This window comes from Nanorana parkeri, unplaced genomic scaffold (assembly GCF_000935625.1).
Source record: "Nanorana parkeri isolate BGI_ZX_2015 unplaced genomic scaffold, ASM93562v1 scaffold1726, whole genome shotgun sequence".
Classification (NCBI taxonomy): Eukaryota; Metazoa; Chordata; class Amphibia; order Anura; family Dicroglossidae; genus Nanorana; species Nanorana parkeri.
Genome location: NW_017307994.1, coordinates 82,359 through 102,849, shown reverse-complemented (window position 1 = coordinate 102,849; position 20,491 = coordinate 82,359). Strand labels below are relative to the sequence as shown.

The window sequence follows — 20,491 nt, the reverse complement described above, 5'->3', positions numbered from 1 at the left end:
AATGGCATAGGAATGCATAGCTAGATTCCTATTGGCTATTTCAATTTGCAATATCCAATAGCAAGCTAACTATTGCACCCGCCCTCTGCTGCTGTCAATCACTAGAGAGGACCTGATGGAGAACTTCGGGTCCCCTCTGCTGATTGACAGTAGCAGTGGGCGGGTGCAATAGCTAGTTTGCTATTGCAAAGTGAAATAGCCAATAGGAATGTAGCTATGCATTCCTATGCTGTTTATTTTTTCTGACTGATGGCGGCCGGCGGCCTCCTATGTCAGAAGAAAAAAAAAACAGAGCAGGGAAAGGTTTACCTTTCTGGGAGAAAGTGTTTCTAATCTATCTTATAGCAGGAGACTCCCGGAGTCTCTGCAAGTGGCCGGAGCCAGCCGTGAGATGACGGCTGGCTCCGCCCAGCTGTCAGTAGCAGGCTGCCGGCCAGCTTTGCCTTTCACCTCGGCTCAGTCGAGCCGAGGCATATGCCTTCGGCTCGACTGAGCCACTCAGCCAACTTAGGGAGCTGTACGGGCTATAGTGAATAGCCCATACAGCAGCCCTTCAGTTCTACTGAACCAAAGGGGTCCTGGGGCCGAAGCTAGCTGAAGGATCAGCCGAAGCTACTGCTAGATCCTTCGGCAGCTTTGTGAATAACCCCCTTATTGTATGTAACTAGTGTGATCTCAGTACAATATGACAGCAAATATTGGCACTTTGTGATTGCAGCATTACTGTCTTACAGATCTTATACCTACCAGGGAGGCCTGCAAAAGTGGCAGAACAAAAAGGACTTGCTGCCCATAACAATTAACCTTTCTTGCTTCGATTTTTTCGCTACACTGAAAAAGTGTTTTCTCCATTTCTTTATAGAAGGCCGTTACTTTTAGAATCTAAAATGCTCCAAAACTGTCCTGTAAATACTGTCACCATGTGACTACCAGTGCTGTGGCCTTCACAATCCAGATGTTTGGGTGCAGCACTATACAGGTGGTCGCTTTAGCTTTAGCGACGATTATTTGGCCCAGATACTTGTTTAGTTGTGCATGTAATTCTGCTTATATATATATATATAATTTTCCATGGGCCATTTGCTCATTCTACTTTGCTGATTTTGTATCTCATTTCACGTTTATGTCTACATATTTGTCTACATATACACAAAAATCTACTGGCAGTGAATCAGCCCATGAATCTCAAATCTCTTCGCACATCCTTAACTGCTACATAAAACTCAAGCTCATAACAAATCATGTGGCATTGGATTTATGTTCAACCATCAATGTGAGATTGTAACACTTTCTCTTTTTTCAGCAAAGTGCCCAGGAGGATGTAGAAATGGAGGCTACTGTAATGAGAGACATGTCTGTGAATGTCCAGATGGGTTTTATGGGCCACACTGTGAGAAAGGTAAAAACTTGTTTTCTTTCAGTACAGAGTGCCAAGAACGAGTCCACAGTATTACCCTTAGGCTCCTTGCAGCTGATCTTTTCCCAGACTGACACCATGCTTCCTTCTGCACTGTGTCTGTTATGGAAGTGACAATCTTGATAGAGGAGCAGGGTTTTGCTTCCTCATGTCAGACCTGCTATCCTGATGACTGGTCATTACTGCACTAATGAAAGTGGAGATGGCACAGATCCAGAGAATGATCAAAGCAAAAGCAGGGACATGCTGCTATGTAGGTCCTCAAGTACAGCTTCCCCTCCAGCAAACCCTCAGAAGAACAATAAGCAGCAAAGAAGCAAAATCACCAGTTGACAGTCTAAATCTCATGAGAAAATCTTTACTTTGTAGCACAGGTCCACTTTAATTCTTCTATTCTGGAGTCATGAAATGGGGCAGAGTGGTTGCTGCTGTTGATTGAGTAGAACTGAGTGTAGGCATGGTTATGCTTTTCCATAATTTATATTTCATTCTGGTGACAAGAATTGTACGGGCTATAGTGAATAGCCCATACAGCAGCCCTTCAGTTCTACTGAACCAAAGGGGTCCTGGGGCCGAAGCTAGCTGAAGGATCAGCCGAAGCTACTGCTAGATCCTTCGGCAGCTTTGTGAATAACCCCCTTATTGTATGTAACTAGTGTGATCTCAGTACAATATGACAGCAAATATTGGCACTTTGTGATTGCAGCATTACTGTCTTACAGATCTTATACCTACCAGGGAGGCCTGCAAAAGTGGCAGAACAAAAAGGACTTGCTGCCCATAACAATTAACCTTTCTTGCTTCGATTTTTTCGCTACACTGAAAAAGTGTTTTCTCCATTTCTTTATAGAAGGCCGTTACTTTTAGAATCTAAAATGCTCCAAAACTGTCCTGTAAATACTGTCACCATGTGACTACCAGTGCTGTGGCCTTCACAATCCAGATGTTTGGGTGCAGCACTATACAGGTGGTCGCTTTAGCTTTAGCGACGATTATTTGGCCCAGATACTTGTTTAGTTGTGCATGTAATTCTGCTTATATATATATATATAATTTTCCATGGGCCATTTGCTCATTCTACTTTGCTGATTTTGTATCTCATTTCACGTTTATGTCTACATATTTGTCTACATATACACAAAAATCTACTGGCAGTGAATCAGCCCATGAATCTCAAATCTCTTCGCACATCCTTAACTGCTACATAAAACTCAAGCTCATAACAAATCATGTGGCATTGGATTTATGTTCAACCATCAATGTGAGATTGTAACACTTTCTCTTTTTTCAGCAAAGTGCCCAGGAGGATGTAGAAATGGAGGCTACTGTAATGAGAGACATGTCTGTGAATGTCCAGATGGGTTTTATGGGCCACACTGTGAGAAAGGTAAAAACTTGTTTTCTTTCAGTACAGAGTGCCAAGAACGAGTCCACAGTATTACCCTTAGGCTCCTTGCAGCTGATCTTTTCCCAGACTGACACCATGCTTCCTTCTGCACTGTGTCTGTTATGGAAGTGACAATCTTGATAGAGGAGCAGGGTTTTGCTTCCTCATGTCAGACCTGCTATCCTGATGACTGGTCATTACTGCACTAATGAAAGTGGAGATGGCACAGATCCAGAGAATGATCAAAGCAAAAGCAGGGACATGCTGCTATGTAGGTCCTCAAGTACAGCTTCCCCTCCAGCAAACCCTCAGAAGAACAATAAGCAGCAAAGAAGCAAAATCACCAGTTGACAGTCTAAATCTCATGAGAAAATCTTTACTTTGTAGCACAGGTCCACTTTAATTCTTCTATTCTGGAGTCATGAAATGGGGCAGAGTGGTTGCTGCTGTTGATTGAGTAGAACTGAGTGTAGGCATGGTTATGCTTTTCCATAATTTATATTTCATTCTGGTGACAAGAATTATTTACATTGAATGATCATGACTGGAGCAACAAAAGGTCCTGTTAAACTGTATCATCTATTTTAGGTTATCATCATTTAGTTTATTGCCAAAGACGTCCTCTATCTTCATCAATGTTTGTGATATGTCTCAGTTTCTTTACCCTTTAGTAGTTCCTGGTTTTAAGTCTGACATTTCTGTCCCTAATTTATTTTATTCTATGTGGTTTGGACATGTTTTGGTAAATAAATACAGTCTGAATGTTTCACTCCTGTTTTGTATTTAGTATTTGCTAACAATAATGCAAGCAGAGTATGTGCTAGCCCTGAAGCGTTCTTTTTATAGCACTGCCAGTGTGTTTAGGGAATGAGTCTGTGCTGCCATGTGGTCTGACCGATGTGATTTATCAGTGACCATACAATAATATGAGGCTGCTTAGCAAGGGAGACTTAAAGTTATGAGTATCCTTCTAGAAATATTTATTTACGTTATCTGTAATTGCAGGGCATGGCATTCCTATGCTGATATGCACACTAGTGACTCTATGTAACTTCCAGTGAGTAATAAATAACAGGAATAAATTAAAAGATGGCTAAGATGGCACCACCTAAAACTCTTTAAACACTGACATTAGCATGAATGGCCCATAGCATACTGATACATGTGGTTTCTGTTGGTATTAAAAGAAAACTAGCACTTATAACAAAGGATCAAAGAATGGATCCAGACAATTGGTTCTGCTAAACGAGGGGTGAAACAAAATACTTTTACTTCTTAGTGAAATTACATTAATTCCTTCTTGTAAATACTTATAGAACGGATCTAAACTACTGATACTCACATGCCCTAAATATGACATGCAGGTGCTGTTGTCTACAAGCATGCTGCGTTATTGTTAAACCGACCATGCTTATAATGACATTATATTGCTTTCTTGTCTCTCTTGTGTAATTTTGTTATAGCTCTCTGCATGCCACGGTGCTTGAATGGTGGGCTTTGTGTAACTCCGGGACTGTGTATCTGTCCACCAGGGTATTATGGAATCAGTTGTGATAAAGGTATGTGAACTAAATATAATACAATACATATGGGCAGTACTGTATATAACCAAAAAAATATATATGTTTTGCCTTTAGTTAAACTTACCATTATAAAGCATGCAGGGAACCCAGGCTCCCTGCTCAGAGCTTCAGTTCTTTATGCTAACTTGTATTGGCAACTCGGTGATCTGGTAACCCCTTTTGTTTAATGTAATGCAGTAGAGGTATTCCTATTCATTGGGTCCTTGTAGTCTCTTGAATTGGTTACTGAAAATTTAATAGATCAAGATTTCCTAACATGTTCCTAGCAGCCAACAGACCGATTCAAACCTACCTTGGGATTTTTAATGTGAGCAATGTTGAGTGATAAATCAGCCAGAGGGAAAAAAAAGAGTTTGGAGTTGCTGAAAAGCTGCATGGTTATGGAGCTAAACTTTTGTGCTCCTCCTTTATTTGGAATAAAATATAAGAGCTAATTTTTAATTGTAAAAAGTCCTAAGTGTGGAAAACAATTTTCTATATAGTTAAATATTACACATGAGAGGAGTGGCTGCACTCGATGAAATAGAACCAAGGCGGATTTTTTGATGTTACTACATTTGCTTCGGCTTCTGGATAGTATTAGTAATTCACTGGTTGGTTTTGATTCTTTCTTGGAATTCCTCTTAAAAGTTTTACCTTTACTTGTAAAAAAAATGTGGGACAGCATGATATAGAGTGAAAGAAAAAAACTGAATAAAGGGTAAAAAAAACAGACTAGTTCATTTGACAATATAGTGCCAATAGAAGGGAGATTTATCAACCCATAATAACACACAGAACATAGATTAGTGTTTCTTAATCTAACTAGCATACATTGACAAAAGCTGTTGCATACAATGTTTTTTTCCCATTATGATATGAAACAAATCATATTCATATAACTATACTTGAGCTAATGGTCATTCGTTTGAAGTTGAATGCTCCGGAGAAGGCCCGGCCCGACACACCCTGTCCTTCTGCTACAAACTCCTGCTCTGCGGCAGCACACCTGAAAACCTGTGGTTCCTCACAAGGTGGGAGGAGGATCTGGGGATCCAGTTCACTCCGGGAGAACGTACAAAACTTCTTACATTATCTTACCGATCCTCCATTAGCAACAAGTACCAGGAGACCGGGTACAAACTGGTCACTAGGTGGTACAGGACACCTCACATGCTACATTCCATGTACCCCCAGACTCCTGACACCTGCTGGCGTTGTGGCCCCCCCTCTGCGGACATTTTACATCTATTCTGGTCATGTCCCTTGCTCACCACGTTTTGGGACCAAGTCCGAACCATCACCCAAAAGTTCACTGACCTCCCGGTCCCTCGAGACCCGGCCTTCTTCCTCCTACATCATAATAACATACCGACCAAGACATACAAACGATCTGTCGTGCGCCACCTAGTTAATGCTGCCCGAGCTTGCATTCCGGCCCGCTGGAAAGACCCCACTCCGCCCAATATAATCCAATGGTTAGACAGGATAAATGACATATACCTCATGGAAGATCTCACCAGCTCGCTCCATAATACACCTGACCAGTTTGGTAAGACCTGGTTTTACTGGATTGAGTTTCTCCACTCTCCAGAGTATGATGCCCTACACCTGGACTCTGGGTCATGACCCACCAATCCAACCAGCGCCCTGGATTCCCTCCCCCCCCGTACACCTCCTGACCCCAGAACCCCTCTTTTCTCCTCATCTACCCTCTCCCCCTTTTCCCCCACTGTCATACCCTCCTACAGACCGCTGTGGTAATGCCGTGACCTGACCCACCTGTGGGCCTCGGCTCCCCCGCTCCTGACCGGGTAATCACCTTAGATTGTTTCATGCAACGAGACCCGACAGCAGGGGCCCCGAATCACCGCCCCCATGTCATCATCAGGATCTAGGCCGCGACACTTGCCTTTCTATTGCTACATATTTGTTTCACCCTTTATGTTTTGCCTTTCTGTCCATGATTGATGTCTATATTGAGCTAGTAATGACATGTGTGTACTGCATATTTGGACACCCCTTTGAAAAACCCGTTTGTATACGGGAAAAAAATGTTTTCTTCAATAAATAAAGAATTTATTAAAAAAAAAAAACATAATATCATTGCAAATTATTTTCTTTATGCAGCAAACTGTTCAACCAACTGTCTGAATGGAGGAACATGCTTTTATCCAGATAAATGTATCTGCCCATCAGGTTATGAGGGAGATCAGTGTGAAATAAGTAAGTGATATATAACAGCCAATTACACTGTAAAGCAATGATCATGTGACCCAAGTCTGTGCTAGGTTAAAAAGTTGTAAAAAAAAAAAAAAAAAGCAACTTAAAAGCTGCTTTTATTTATGGCAAGAACAAAAAATTTTCTGAGGTTTGGCATCAAAGGTTTTCACACATGCCACTGTAACAGGGTGATATTTGAAGCTGAAAGAGATGCTTTCCCGTTTCCTATCAGCTGGGATTCAAATAATCCATTTCATATTTAGCCTAACCTGTAGGAACATGTGTATGTGCAATGTATGCAATCACAACAGTGTGTATACCCTTTCTTGTAGGAATTTGATTTTAAAAAAATACCAAAACAAAATCTCAACACAAAATGCCAATAAACTATTAGTGATGGAGTTCTGCCTTAACTGCTCATAATATTAAAAACCCATAATGTGAATGGCTGATCTTGCACTGTACAGACTGATTGGTTCATCACTGGAGCTAACTTGAACTATTATTTATTTTTAAAAATTTGAACAGAATAAATAATTTTACTGAGACAGTCAAGAACTGACTAACTCTCCTCTAAATAACAAATTAGGAAAGGCTGGGATAAGTACTTAGCTTTTAAGCAACTAAAAAACAGTGGTAGTAGCATCAATAGTGAGAAGCACGGTGTAATAAATAGTAACGTTTAAAGAAAGCCTTTTAAGAGAGACATATGGAACTTGTCATTGCCGACCTTCTGAAAAGAAATGTGACTGGTATGTTGACCCCTGGCTTCAATTGTTTCTTAATCACTGAATAGAAACAAGTATGCAGCATGAAAAATTAGAACGCTTCATCTGAAAGCCAAGAAACTAGCATTTTCCACAAGCAATGCCGCTTCGATATTTCTCTCATGGCTGATTTACGAAAGAGTAGGTTGTAAGTCAAAGTCTTTGCAACCAAAATAACTCTGTAATGGTTGTTTCATTGGCTCACTGGGGACTCTTTAGTGTCACAGGGCTCTTTGAAGGGGCTTTTAAAATCCTCCATAGCTCTTGTTTGGAGATTCCCTAGAGGCAGTCCATAGCAGGGCCCAGAGTGCTACATATCAGTGTGACTCCCACAGTAGCCAGTTACTGAATCTATTTGTGAGCAAACTTTCACACCATCCACTTTCATTACCACACACTTTGCTCAACCTCTTGAAAGCCATACATAGTCCTTGTGAAAGTGCTAACACAGCGCTATTGGTTAAGTATAAATATTTCCATAAAAATGGTAAAAAATTATATACATATAAATACCTTAAGAGAAATTATATAAATAAATAGGTTATACCCAGTGAGAAATACCATAAATTACCTAATGTTTAAAGCGATACAAAATGTGTAAAAACTGGTTTGTGTTAATACATAATCTGAGCGAAGGCTCCTAAGTGGATACAGTGTGATACAAAAAAGTATTTTTCAACAATAAAATCGATCGAAAAACGTCAAAACATTAAGATGTCTTATTAGTGAGAAAATAAAAGTGAGAATGCCACACAGTGGCAAAATATAAAAATCAAACCCTATAAATTATCTCATTAGTGGGTGAATTTGTGAGTCATGAGATAATTAGACAAAAAGGGTAAATAGTTCTTACACACATTTTTTCGTTTATTTCGTTTGCTTATTCGTCAATTTTTGATTTATTTATTATTGGGTCACTATATTCTGCATTTTGTGAGGAAACATTCGCATTTATTTCTAAATATCTTGCACTGGAACATTTTTACCCTTTTTGTCTAATTATCTCATGACTCACAAATTCACCCACTAATGAGAATTTTACATAGTCCTTACCTTACTCAACGCTATCTGCAGATCACCAATCACATTATCATCACATACTGGGACAGAGAGGCCTCCAAACTTCAACCCATGACAACCTGGTTGCACATTGAGAACATACCAAAGACTCCTTTGCACATCACCTCAAAATAGATTTAATTTTGTTAAATACAATTGTACATTAACTAGCCAAGAAGTAATAATGAACATAAACACTAGAGTTTTCCTGGATATAACCATTTTGTTTAGTAGTTCCAATGACTGATGTTTATTTAAAATGAAAAATATGTGCTATTGTGGGCTTCCTTAGGTAAATGTCAACAACCATGCAGAAATGGAGGCAAATGTAGTGGAAAGAATAAATGCAAATGTTCTAAAGGCTACCAAGGAGATCTGTGCTCAAAGCGTAAGTATGGATTCTTAATTACTTAACATTTATACTTGTACACAATGCTGTAACCTGTATCTCTTTGCATGATATTAATACGGTTTTTATGAATTTTTAAGCATTCTTTTCAGAATCCCTCAGCATAGTCTGCTTTATATAACTATTGGCATTAAAGGAATGTCCTGAAAAATTACAGGGGCTGCATTCCCTGAACTCCTTCTGAAAATTCTAGTTGTCTATCTCTCTATGCTTTCAGTACTATATATGCAGCCTATATGCAGATCAAAAAATTAGAGAATTTTTTGATCTGCATACTTGTTTGAGATCAATTCCCCGGAAACAACTGAAGATCAACATTACAGCCAAGCATCTAGTACTTTTATGAAAATGTCCGCCATGTCAGCCTCTATATTCTGTTAGTATAAAATTGTTCAAGTCCTGTTAAGTCCCCCCAAAGATCACTGATCAGTATCTCTCGGTGACTCCACCAGCAAGATTTCCTTGCAGTAGCTTGTATCTCTTAGCAGTATCATTCTTGCAACTGGACTTTCCAAATATTTGCTTATTTACATATTCAATGACAGCTGAACTGACATCACTGTCTGGCTTTGCAATTGCTGCAGTAATTGGGCATAAACTGGAAGTGAAGGTACAGTATATGGTCAAATATATGTAGACAACACTTTGAAATGATAAAGTGTGGGTTTTTCCAGTGAAGGCTACTGTTAATGCTATACCATAAAAAGACATTTTAGACAATTTCGCTCTTCCAATCTTATGGCAAGAGGTTTGGGAAGGTCCTTTTCTGTTCCACAAAGCTAGCTCTATTAAGAAATAGTTTGATGGGTTTGCAGTGTAGAAACTTAACCTTATTGAACACCATTAGTATTACTTGGAACACCAAGTGTGAACCAGGTCTTTTCAATCAACATCAGTACATAACTTCATAAATGCTCTATTGGCTAAATGGACACACATTTTCACAGACATACTCCAAAACCTTGTGAAAAACCTTCCAAGTTTGAAGGCTGTTATTGCCCCAAAAGAGGGGCCATTTCAATTATTGCACATAGTTTTGAAAAAGTATGTCCGACAAGTGTGATCAGGTATCCACAAATTTTTGGCCATATAGTGTATGATACCAAACATATTACACACTAGTAGTAGTACACTCAGCAACGTCCCCTAAATTTGATGTAGTCATTTTGGGCAGACTTGGCCTTTTCGTGGAAAGCCACTTAAACAGAGCCCTTAGGATACAACATACAGTAAGTGTGTCTTAAACATTCTTAAGTCATCTTAACTGGTATAAATATATGGATTTGGCTTCTTATGTCATTTTGAATTTACAATTTGTTGAACTGTTTCTCCAAGATAGCACATAGCTTTCAAACATGTCGTCAGATATTAACAACTTTGCATGTGTTCTGGATTTTCTCTCACTAATATAGATTTAGTACCTAGATCTTTCTGGGTTCTTGCAAAGACATTCATGAAGCTAGCACTTTTGGTGATTCATAAGGACATTCTGTTATCCCCAGTTACACAGGACTTTTCTCAAGCCTTAAAGCCTAACTCCAGCCATGTTTTTGGTAAAGTGGAGAAGGGTTAGGATATTTGTCAAGTTTTAAACGCTGTGTACGCAAACCACTATTCTACTGTGAAAGATCAGTAGCAGACCTCCTGTCTCCTCTGATTCTTGGACTATCAGCAAGTGTTTGGAGGGTAATTTTATAAAATGTGTGTACTTGTTGGGAGCATATGCTTGTTTCTATTTGACAGGTCACTGTAGTGTAAAATATTTGGAGGTGTAGCTGCTTCCATACATTGCAACTAGATTGTAAGGTAAAAGAATATAATTTTTTTATCAGCTACTTGCTGATGTGAATTGTCTTTGGAATAAATTAGGTTGTTATCCGATTAGGTAGGTAACTGAGATATAAACCTATTTCTTACCTCTATAGCTGTGTGTGAACCCTCCTGTGGATCACATGGAACCTGCACTGAACCAAACAAATGCCAATGTAAAGAAGGATGGAATGGCAGATACTGTAATAAACGTAAGTTTTTTCTGTATTTACTAAACTATACATTTCTGTTTTCTTTTCAACACATGTTGTATATTAACTCATCCCACTTTGTATAGCTCTACATAAGTAGGATTTTACTATAAACTATGAACTCTATGTATCCTTACTAAAAGTAAATAAAAAAACAGCGATAAAATATTTTAATTCTTTTGTGAAACAAACATTTTATAAACAACATTACACTATTCACCCCAGTTTATTTAGGAGGTATCTTACCTTTTGCTATCCATTATTGTCTGTTTTTACTGAGGTCATGGTGCACATGTGGAATTGAATATTAAACCCCAACTTCAAGACAAATCCAGACAAATATGTTTTGGTATTGGACAGGATGTAGAAGAGCTAGAATCGTTTTGGTGCCTGTGTCCCAATTTAAGGCATTTTTCTTTACTTCCTGTCTGTTTTATGGGTGTTACTGAAAATGGCAAGTGAGGGGGAAATCACTTGGCTTCCTGTGTATTTGATGGATGTCAGACAAGTAAGGTTAGGGCAGACACCAATATAAACCAACATTTTAGTAGAACAAGGAAGGGTTAGGTTTTTGTCAGGATGTTTTTTTGCTGCCCATCAGGGAGATTTTCCCTTACTTCCTGTTCGGGTGACAGGTCAGACAGAACAGGAAGAGAAGGAAAATCACAGGCAGCATGTAAAACTACTAGAGTAATATCTTCGCTAGAGACACAGATGACATGTAACAAACGAAAAAGATACCTTATCGCAAAATTGGATGAGGGTGCTTGCAGTTACCGTGGATGGCCGCGTCATTTATTGGAACGTCATGACACCAACACTAGCGCTTTCGGGGCCACGCAGGATCCCCTTCATCAGCCTGAGCCTGATGAAGGGGATCCTGCGTGGCCCCGAAAGCGTTAGTGTTGGTGACATGATGTTCCAATAAATGACCTTTTTGGACTACAACATTGTTGGTGTGCTGGTGACATCTATCCATTTTGCACAGATGACATGTAAACCCTTCCACACTCTCTCCACACTTAAAATAAAAGTTTTGTCTTGAATCACCTTGAATTGCCTTAAGAACATAACCAGAACATTGAAGAACACATTTATCTGCATATGACCAGCCAAGCTAAAGCAACAGGCACATGCTAACTTTCCTTGGTGAGCCGTTGACAATTTATACTTGTTGGGATGTCCTCTTCAAATTAATAGAACTTTGTGAACCCGTTTGTTGCTTGTTATTTGTTATATTGCACTCAGCAACTTGCCCCTTGGTTGCCCTTTCCTTGTTTTTGGTATATGATGAGCTTCAGGGTTAGTAAACATTTTTATTTAGTAGAAGATGCATGTTTTACTTGTTTTTCTTTTAATTTATAATAATTGAAAACAGCATGCAGTTTTTTTTACTATTTATAGAGTTCTAGCTGATGTTGGCTGTAGTTAGGTTGGCAGCACTTTTACCTTATCAGTTTGTACTAAGTAATCGCAATTCTTTGTATAAATCTCCTGACTAAGTACAGAAGGTACAATGTTGCCTTATGCATTGACAAGCCAATATGAATTATCATATGTCTTAAGAGTATTAATCAGTTTACTTGACAATACACCATCTATAAATAAAAATGAAGCCATTGGCAATGCACATTTATTTATTTTTTTATCTGGTACATGGTGTGCCAGTTTACCTCTTTAAAGGTTATTGCATAACTGGCAGTCATTAGACCCAAAATTCAGCTGCGTGAATTTGTTTTTGGTTTTGTCCAGTGTCTTTAAATTAAGTAAATGTTGGTATTAATGGTTCGTTGTGAACACAGCCAAAGTGGCAGCTTAATGGCAGCTCAGAGTCTATGTTTTCAGCAAAAAAGGCTGATTATCAAAATATCACTTTTATAGAAAAAGTATTTAAGGCCAAGTATATTATTGTGAATCTGTTATAGCTTTTTTTTTTATACCTGTAGATTCCAGCTGAAACAGAGCACTAGAAAAACAAGGCTTTCATTAGTTGCCAGCCATAAGCAAGAATGACTGGAATGCATGTGTGTGTTGCTGTATTCTGACAGATGTTATAATCTGCTGTTTGCAATAGATATTACATGGGAATGCAGTAGTGAGGGGGCACATGCACACCATGAAATAGAAAAGTTCAATTTAGTTTGGGGTATCATTTTCCAAGCGGTGAACTACCTTATCTGTTATCCATTTATGTCTATGCTGCTACCCTACTTTTTGATACAACAAACAAATGCACATGATCCTTTCTACTGCACTTCTCATCCAACTAGCACTGAAAACAAGGGCAAAGCAGACTTATTGCCTACAGCTTGATTCTTTGTTTTCTTTTTCCAAATCAGATTGGACCTTAGATGGTAAAACTTGATTGGCTGCAGTTAACAACAGCCATATGTTTCATTTGTTCTAGTTTACCAGTTTTAAAAAGCCCACAAGGCTTTGTGTGTGTGTGTGTGTGTGTGTGTGTGTGTGGAGAAGCAGGATCTGGGACGTGCAGATTCCTTACTTTCTGGCAGTTCACTATCCTTTGGAAGCAATTTGGGTCAACTTGGGCGATGAATGATACAAAATACTTTTTTTTTTAAATAAGAAAATATATTTAGCCATGTGCTAGTCTAACATGGCTGCCACTTTGTACAAGTTTTGTTCTATATCACAGATCTTGCGATAAAGACTCCCTGTCTGTTAAATGCCCATTTCCCAATGTCACTCAAACCAGAGAGTAAGGGTCCTTTTACCTCCCGGAGTTCAGCATGACAGGAGCCAGACCACCACAGAAGTTTAAACTGGCAGAGACATTTTGGCTAATGTCCAATGCAAGCTTTTAATCTGATGATGCTGGCAGATAATGACAGGTACTATTATAGAGTATGACAGGACTTCAAACAGATCTATGATTATGCATTCATGCACTGTGCAGAACTGTTTACTAAATTTGTAAGTATGCTGAACAAACAGTGACATGGAGTAAGAGACATAATATGCACACACAGCAATAGCTTAACAAGGGTTCTAGTTCTACTCTAAAACAGCTAAAAAGGTAACTGTGCAGAAAAATGTTTGATTTCAAGTGCTGGCAAAGTCATTCCCAGAAGTAAACTAAAGTAAAGAAGTAAACTGTAAATTAAAGTAAAGGATTCCTGGGCAAGAGAAAATACTTTATTAATGTTTCATTTTCATCAGCTAGGCCAGGGATATGTCAGAACTCTCTAATTAATAATGTGTCAAATATTCTAGAGGGCATCATTGCCTTTTGTTCATACCAATACACATAATTTCTGTTAATTTTTTAAAATTGTAATAAATAGTGTAGATGGGCCCTTAAAAAAGAATGTCACAATAATCCAGCAAGTCTTGTTGTAAAGAACAACAAGAATCCTACTGACATACTCACCTCCTTTGGATCTCTACCGCAAGACCTTTATCTTATCTGTATTACCATGAGTATCTCTAACACAAAATAGAGACATTTATAGCTGGTCAATAAGTCAAGAAGTCTGCTGTTACAGCTTGGGAGAGATGATCCATGTCATGGCATTTGGACCAGATTTACTACCTGGGCCTCTGAAGACTACACCTATAAAAGCACTAGAAGCAACAGCACCAACGCACAACATTTGCAATCTGAGTTTGCCTTTTTCTAATATTTTTGCTTTGTCTGTTCACTACTACTAAATGTTGGAAAAGACTGCATCAGGACTGAAGAGGAAGAGGGTCCTTTATATAGACTCTTGACTAAAAACTTCAGAAATAAAACTAGAATATTGCCTCAAATTGCAAATTCTGCATTTAATTTTAACAGTGAGCATGGCTGGCCTCAAAAGGATTCAAGCCTGCTGAAAGGGCAAACAATATTCACATGTTCCTAGTGCTGAATTGTCTCTAAATATGGCCTTACCTGGGAAGCTTGTGTACCTTGGTTCCACCTTTTGGTTCTGTAAATAACTGTACTTTTATCATCATCTTTTGCTGGACCAAAGGCAGTATAACTCTAAAGTTTAACTCCAGGCAAACAATAACACTAAACCAAAACATCCACACCATTGCACATGCTGCAGAGGAAATTATTACTGTAAAAACTTAATACCTGTGCTGGCTGCAATTGCCATGTCCATAGTTCCTTACTACATAATTACTTCCAAACTACAACTCCCAACATGCATTTAGCCAATATCATTTTTTGGGCAGGTGTGTGTGTTGTAAAGTAGCCACCATTCCAAGCTTGCTCCCACGATGGACTACAACCTCAATACAAATTAGTAAACTAAACATGAGATTGTAGCCCATCACAGGAGTGAGCTTGGAGTTGTGGCTACTTTACAACACACACAGGGACCATGGGGAACAAAAGTAGCCACCCTCCAGAAAGAAGGACAGTGTTAGCATGAATTCAGAGAATACTTGAGGATCTACAACTGAGTGATTATATGAATAAGTTACATTTTTGTTAATAGTTAAAAAGAGGTCAGTCATTTTTTTCAAACGACTTTTTTATCTTTTCTATTGATGTTTGATTTGTTTGCTCATAAGAGTCAGTACCATTTAAATGGTACAAAGTTTCTTCTTAACATATGCTAAGAGTATGCGGGGCATTCCTATTTATCTTATACCAAATACTGCACATTTAAACAACATGTGCAACTATTTCTAAAAGTGTTTATCATTTTCATAAACTCTGTTATGCTTACATTTCAAAGAATGTTCTTACCAGTTTAACCTTTTCTCCACCAGAGCCATTTTTAAATTTGTTGCATGCATGTTAAAATGCACATTCTAGGTCTGTAGATTACTTAAACCCCCCAGAATAATATATTTTCAGAAAGCAGGGACCCTGGAGAATAAAATGGTGGCAATTGCAATTTTATGTCACACACTGTAAGCACGCCTGTTTATTAAACCCAAATGTTCAGTTCAAATGCATTTAAATTAATCTTAGTGCACACAAACACAAAATGATACACAATCTGTTAGTAAGTATAAAAAATGAGGCTACATTGAGTAAATAGATACCAAGCATGTCAAGTCTCAAAATTGCATGTACCCATGAAGTTAACTTTGTTAACCAATAGAATACCTATGCCTGATGGAAAAACTGACAATGGCAAGACAAGAACGGACACACTTGTTCGAAGCCACATGGGACCCTTGGAGAGCCGTTAGACCCACCACCCTCTCTAGCAATTGACTAGTTATTAAATAAATAAAAGGGTACAAAGAATACAACAAGTTAGATGCGAATCTCTGCATTCCCCTCCCCCTTCCCTCCATTCCCCTCCCCTTTTTTTTTTCCCCTTGTTTGTTTAGGTACATAATTGAGGTTGCTGCACTACTCACCTCTGTGGTTCTGGGACCCCACCTAGTATGTGCTCATGATTCAGTGAATAATGGGGGAGACATGAAAGAAAAGATTAATATTGGGAGCAGAACCACAGAGGAAAGTGCATGGTAAATATATGTATTTGTACACGGTTCTATGTGAATTATGTGGGATGTCTCAACAATTGTTAAATGTTTGTTAAATGTCTGATAAATAATAAAATAAAGATTAAATATGAAAAAAAAACTTTGTTAACCAAAATTGTCCATAGGCAACACTTTAACAGCTTATTAGTTTAGAGTTAACAGTGAATGATGGCCCTAGAATTATTTCTGTTACTCCAGCATACATTATGATACCTAACATGTGTGGCACAATCGTTGTTTTCATATGTAGGCATACCTGACATTCATGTTTACATTCGTATGTATTTTCATAAACTTCAGTATTTTTAAACCTTTTCCTTTTTTTCCACTTAACTTTATTGGTATCACATAGGGAACTGACAACTCTAATCTAAGATCCATTGTCTAATGTCCCCATTACACTATTTTAAAGCTAATCAAGCACAGATCATGCTCAATCAGCTTTTTCCCTGGCCAAAGCGGCCAGGAAATGACACTGCAGCAAACAGAAACATGGTGCGGGTTAGGAGGGGGGGCGGGGGGATGGGATCGGGTTGGCATATTGCTGTACCTGTGGAAGTGTCTATAGCAGCCGAAAATGTGTGTACAGGCCCTCGCTGCCGCCGGGATATGGCATAGGTCGGTGGCAGGGAAAGGGTTAAAGGCATCATAACATGAACTGTATGTTTGTTTAATGAAAAACTCCACTTACATAAAAAAAACTATAAACATGATTGTTAGCCTGTTTTGTAATTTAATTAGGCAAACTTTTCTTGATCTTTCAATGTCAATCTGTAGTCAACTCTGATTCTAAAATATTGCTAACATTTCAAATAATTTCAAATCTATCTTCCTTACAAACATGTTAACTGTACGTTTTATGTTGGGCAACCTAGATATCCTATTCTTATGTGATTGGTTCACTCTAATCTCACGCTAAAGCCTAACCTAAGCCGCTGTGCCTATTAGCAAATCGATAATAGTAAATATATCCAATAAAGTGCACTGTGCTATTCAAATTACCCAAAAAATAAATATAAGAAATGTATACATGTAACACGTGCACAATTCATACAAAATATATAAATGTCCAAATACTGTGCAGAATGTGCAAGCAAAGTCTATATATCAACTTGATGTAATCCAATCCCAATAATCCATAGGTTAGTCCATTTACTTCTTTGCATGATCCAGATCAAGCTAAACTCTCTAAATCTAAGTATGGCAAACTGCACTTAAAATAATAGTAGTCTACATCCAAACTGCTTATGTCCTTCCGTCTATCCAACTGTTTACCCAAGAGTTCCAACCCAGAGGTTTGTAAAAACAAATAAAAAATACTCTCATAGTTTAAAACTGCCATACGTTTATTGAAATTAAAACATTAACATCACTCACATATCCATGTTCTTCTGAGCACATATGAAAAGCACTTGCATACTAGCAGTCTGTGACACTTTCCCCAAGGTATTGCATTAATAACAGGTTAGTTCCCAGTTACGTAGTGATGTTAGCAGACTCCTCCTACGCGTTTTGTCATGTGACTTACTCAGGAGAACTTCCTTAGGAGGACTTCTACTTTTGAGGAAGTCACATGAAAAAGCGCATCGAGTGAGCTGAGTCTGCTGATGTCACAACGCGACCATAGACTAATCTGTTACTGTCACAATATGTGGGAAAAAGTGTCACAGACAGGGGGTGTATGCAAGTGCTTTTCATATGTGCTAAGTAGAACATGGATATGTGAGTGATTTTAATGTTTTTTAATTAAATACATGTCTGATGGTTTTAAACAATTAAAGTTGTATTATTTGTTTTTGTATATCATTATTTATTTTAGGGTAATTTAAATAGCACCGTGTGTTATTTGATATAGTGAACATCTAACCTCAGAGGTAAGGAGGCACTAGCTTGCTTAACTTATGTATCCAGTATGGGATAATGTGCTCATTATTGTAAATTGTGTGGGTTTATTTTTGCCACCATTTGAAAACAAATGTCAAAAGGCTATGCATGCTTAACATTATTTATGTTTTTAATTGCATTTGCGTAATGGTTATCTTACCGGTCAACTTGTCTCCTTTAATAAAGTGTTTGAAAGCAACGGAGAATTAGTTTAAGTGTCTCTAATGACAGAATGTCTGTTTTTCTCATTTTGTCTCTTATACTTTGGGTAATTTTCAGGGTACGGAGCCAACCTCATGAATGTCCTGAGGCCAGCAGGCACCAAGAACAGACAGCACACACCTTCTCCGAAACGGACTGATGACAAGCATGTTTCACCCGAGTCCAATTATATCTGGTGAAGCCCGGCACATCTGAAACCTTTTACATTACAGAGAGTTCAAAGTGTTCATTAACCTTTCATGCATTGTATGATTACTGGTCTGAATCCTACTAGCTTCAATGTAAACCACTGATGTACCATTTCATTCCATCAGTTTAATAATCTAAGTTTGGTTTCTTTTTTTCAGTGGTTTTTATGACCTATGTAAAATATGTCTAGTTTTCATTAATATTTCAGAAATAAAATGGAATTCCCAATGGTAGTTGAGAAGCACTTTGTCTCCGAAATGTTGAACATCGAATTTGTTAGAAAGAGCAGTTTGTTAAATTACATATGAGAATAACTAAGGAGCATTAGGGTACAAGCTGACCATCAAGACACAATTGCATATGGCAAACATATCTTCATCAGAGGTCACTGTAGAGATAATTCACCTCTGGTACACACTACAGTGTTAAACATTCAGATGATAAATCTGATCTGTTCTGTTCACCAGATAGTTCTGCATTGTAAGTTATCTTTACACTAAGCCTGGTGCATCAATCATGCACAAATGCAGCTTGAAACTGGGGATTTGGGGGATCCCCAATCTATCCTTACCCGTGGGCAAGGTCAGATAAATGATTAAAGCTCTTTGATTCTGTGGTGCTTTAAATCATGTTTAAAGCTACATTAAATGGAGAGTTTTTGTGGAGAGGATTACTCTAGTAATAGACATATATTGTGTGCAGAAGGAAGTAATCTTCAGCTACACAATGTAAAGTAATCTTCAGCTAAACAATCTAAGAAATTAAGAACAGGGAAAGGTGGCAATATGACTGCTTAATCCAACAAGGATAAAGGTTCATTTTTTATTAATCTTTCCCTTAATTGGGTGTTGATCAGAATTACTGGTGTAAGATTTACCTTATATAGCCAAACATCCCCTATCTACTTATGACTTTGGGTCTACCCAGGAATTTTATTTCCCAAAACCTAGTAGAGTGAGTTACCTCCTTGCTCTTTCTAGGGCCTTTGATTTTAAGCTGGGTGTTTGTACTTACCCTTGAGTGTTCCCACATCTTCTTTTGCATTTTTCATGCAATTGAAAGCAATTAGAAATCCAACAGAAAGAACAGAGTACACTTCTAATGGCCGTTGCCTCATGCGCAAACCTGGATCGTAGGCACAAAACTACCACCAGCATCCCCCAGGGACATGATAAGCCACCAGGAGGTTTTATTCTCCAGTATCTACCAATGGCTAAAACATTTTGGGGGACTTTAAATAAATTGGGGCTGAATTACGAAACACACAGAAATAGCTGCTGCAAGCAATCAGATTTCTTTTTAGGACCCAACTGATTTTTTTGTTGAAATAAGCTAAAAATATTCAAGGTGCATCAAAATAAAAAGTGCCACAGCGTGAGCAGAAAAGTCTCCTGCCAGTACACTGTAGAAAAGGACACTTACTCTTTGTGTGGAAGCAGTTGTCTCTCTGCAGAGGTCTAAGACACCCACTGATGAATCAGACCTATAGCTCTGCATTCAGCAATGTTCATGCTCCCTGCTGATTGGATAGCTCTGTATCTGACTCAGCAGGGGGCATGTTGGCCCTTTGCAGAGGGATCACTGCTTCCAAACAGAGAGCAAGGAGCCGTCTCTACAGCATGTTGGCAGGGGACAGGTTTTCCTATGCTTTGCCTACTTTCTAAGGAAAATGAACTGAAAAACTGCACTCTTTTCGTATGATACACGTGAAATGTATTTAGCTAACTGAAAGTTCAGGTGGGCTTTACAAATAGTGATTAAAATAGTCTAATTAAATTTTCTATATACACTTTAAGTTAATGGGTTGCTGAATTTACAAAGGCATATGTGGTTGATCAAAGGGCCTCCACAGTGAACAGGTTATTTTATCCTAGAATATTTAATTATTCAT

At 38.3% G+C, this 20,491-nt stretch overlaps 1 protein-coding gene across 1 annotated transcript in view; it reads left to right on the top strand.

The window, feature by feature from the left end:
* The window catches only part of WIF1 (WNT inhibitory factor 1), a 51,053-nt gene extending 32,223 nt beyond the window's left edge, over nt 1-18,830 (top strand). The window contains exons 5-10 of the mRNA XM_018571288.1: nt 1,304-1,399; nt 4,268-4,363; nt 6,497-6,592; nt 8,708-8,803; nt 10,750-10,845; nt 18,469-18,830. Of these exons, the coding sequence (XP_018426790.1) occupies nt 1,304-1,399; nt 4,268-4,363; nt 6,497-6,592; nt 8,708-8,803; nt 10,750-10,845; nt 18,469-18,590 (602 nt within the window). The 3' untranslated portion in view covers nt 18,591-18,830. The remainder of the gene's footprint in view (nt 1-1,303; nt 1,400-4,267; nt 4,364-6,496; nt 6,593-8,707; nt 8,804-10,749; nt 10,846-18,468) is intronic.
* Nucleotides 18,831-20,491: the final 1,661 nt, after the last annotated feature.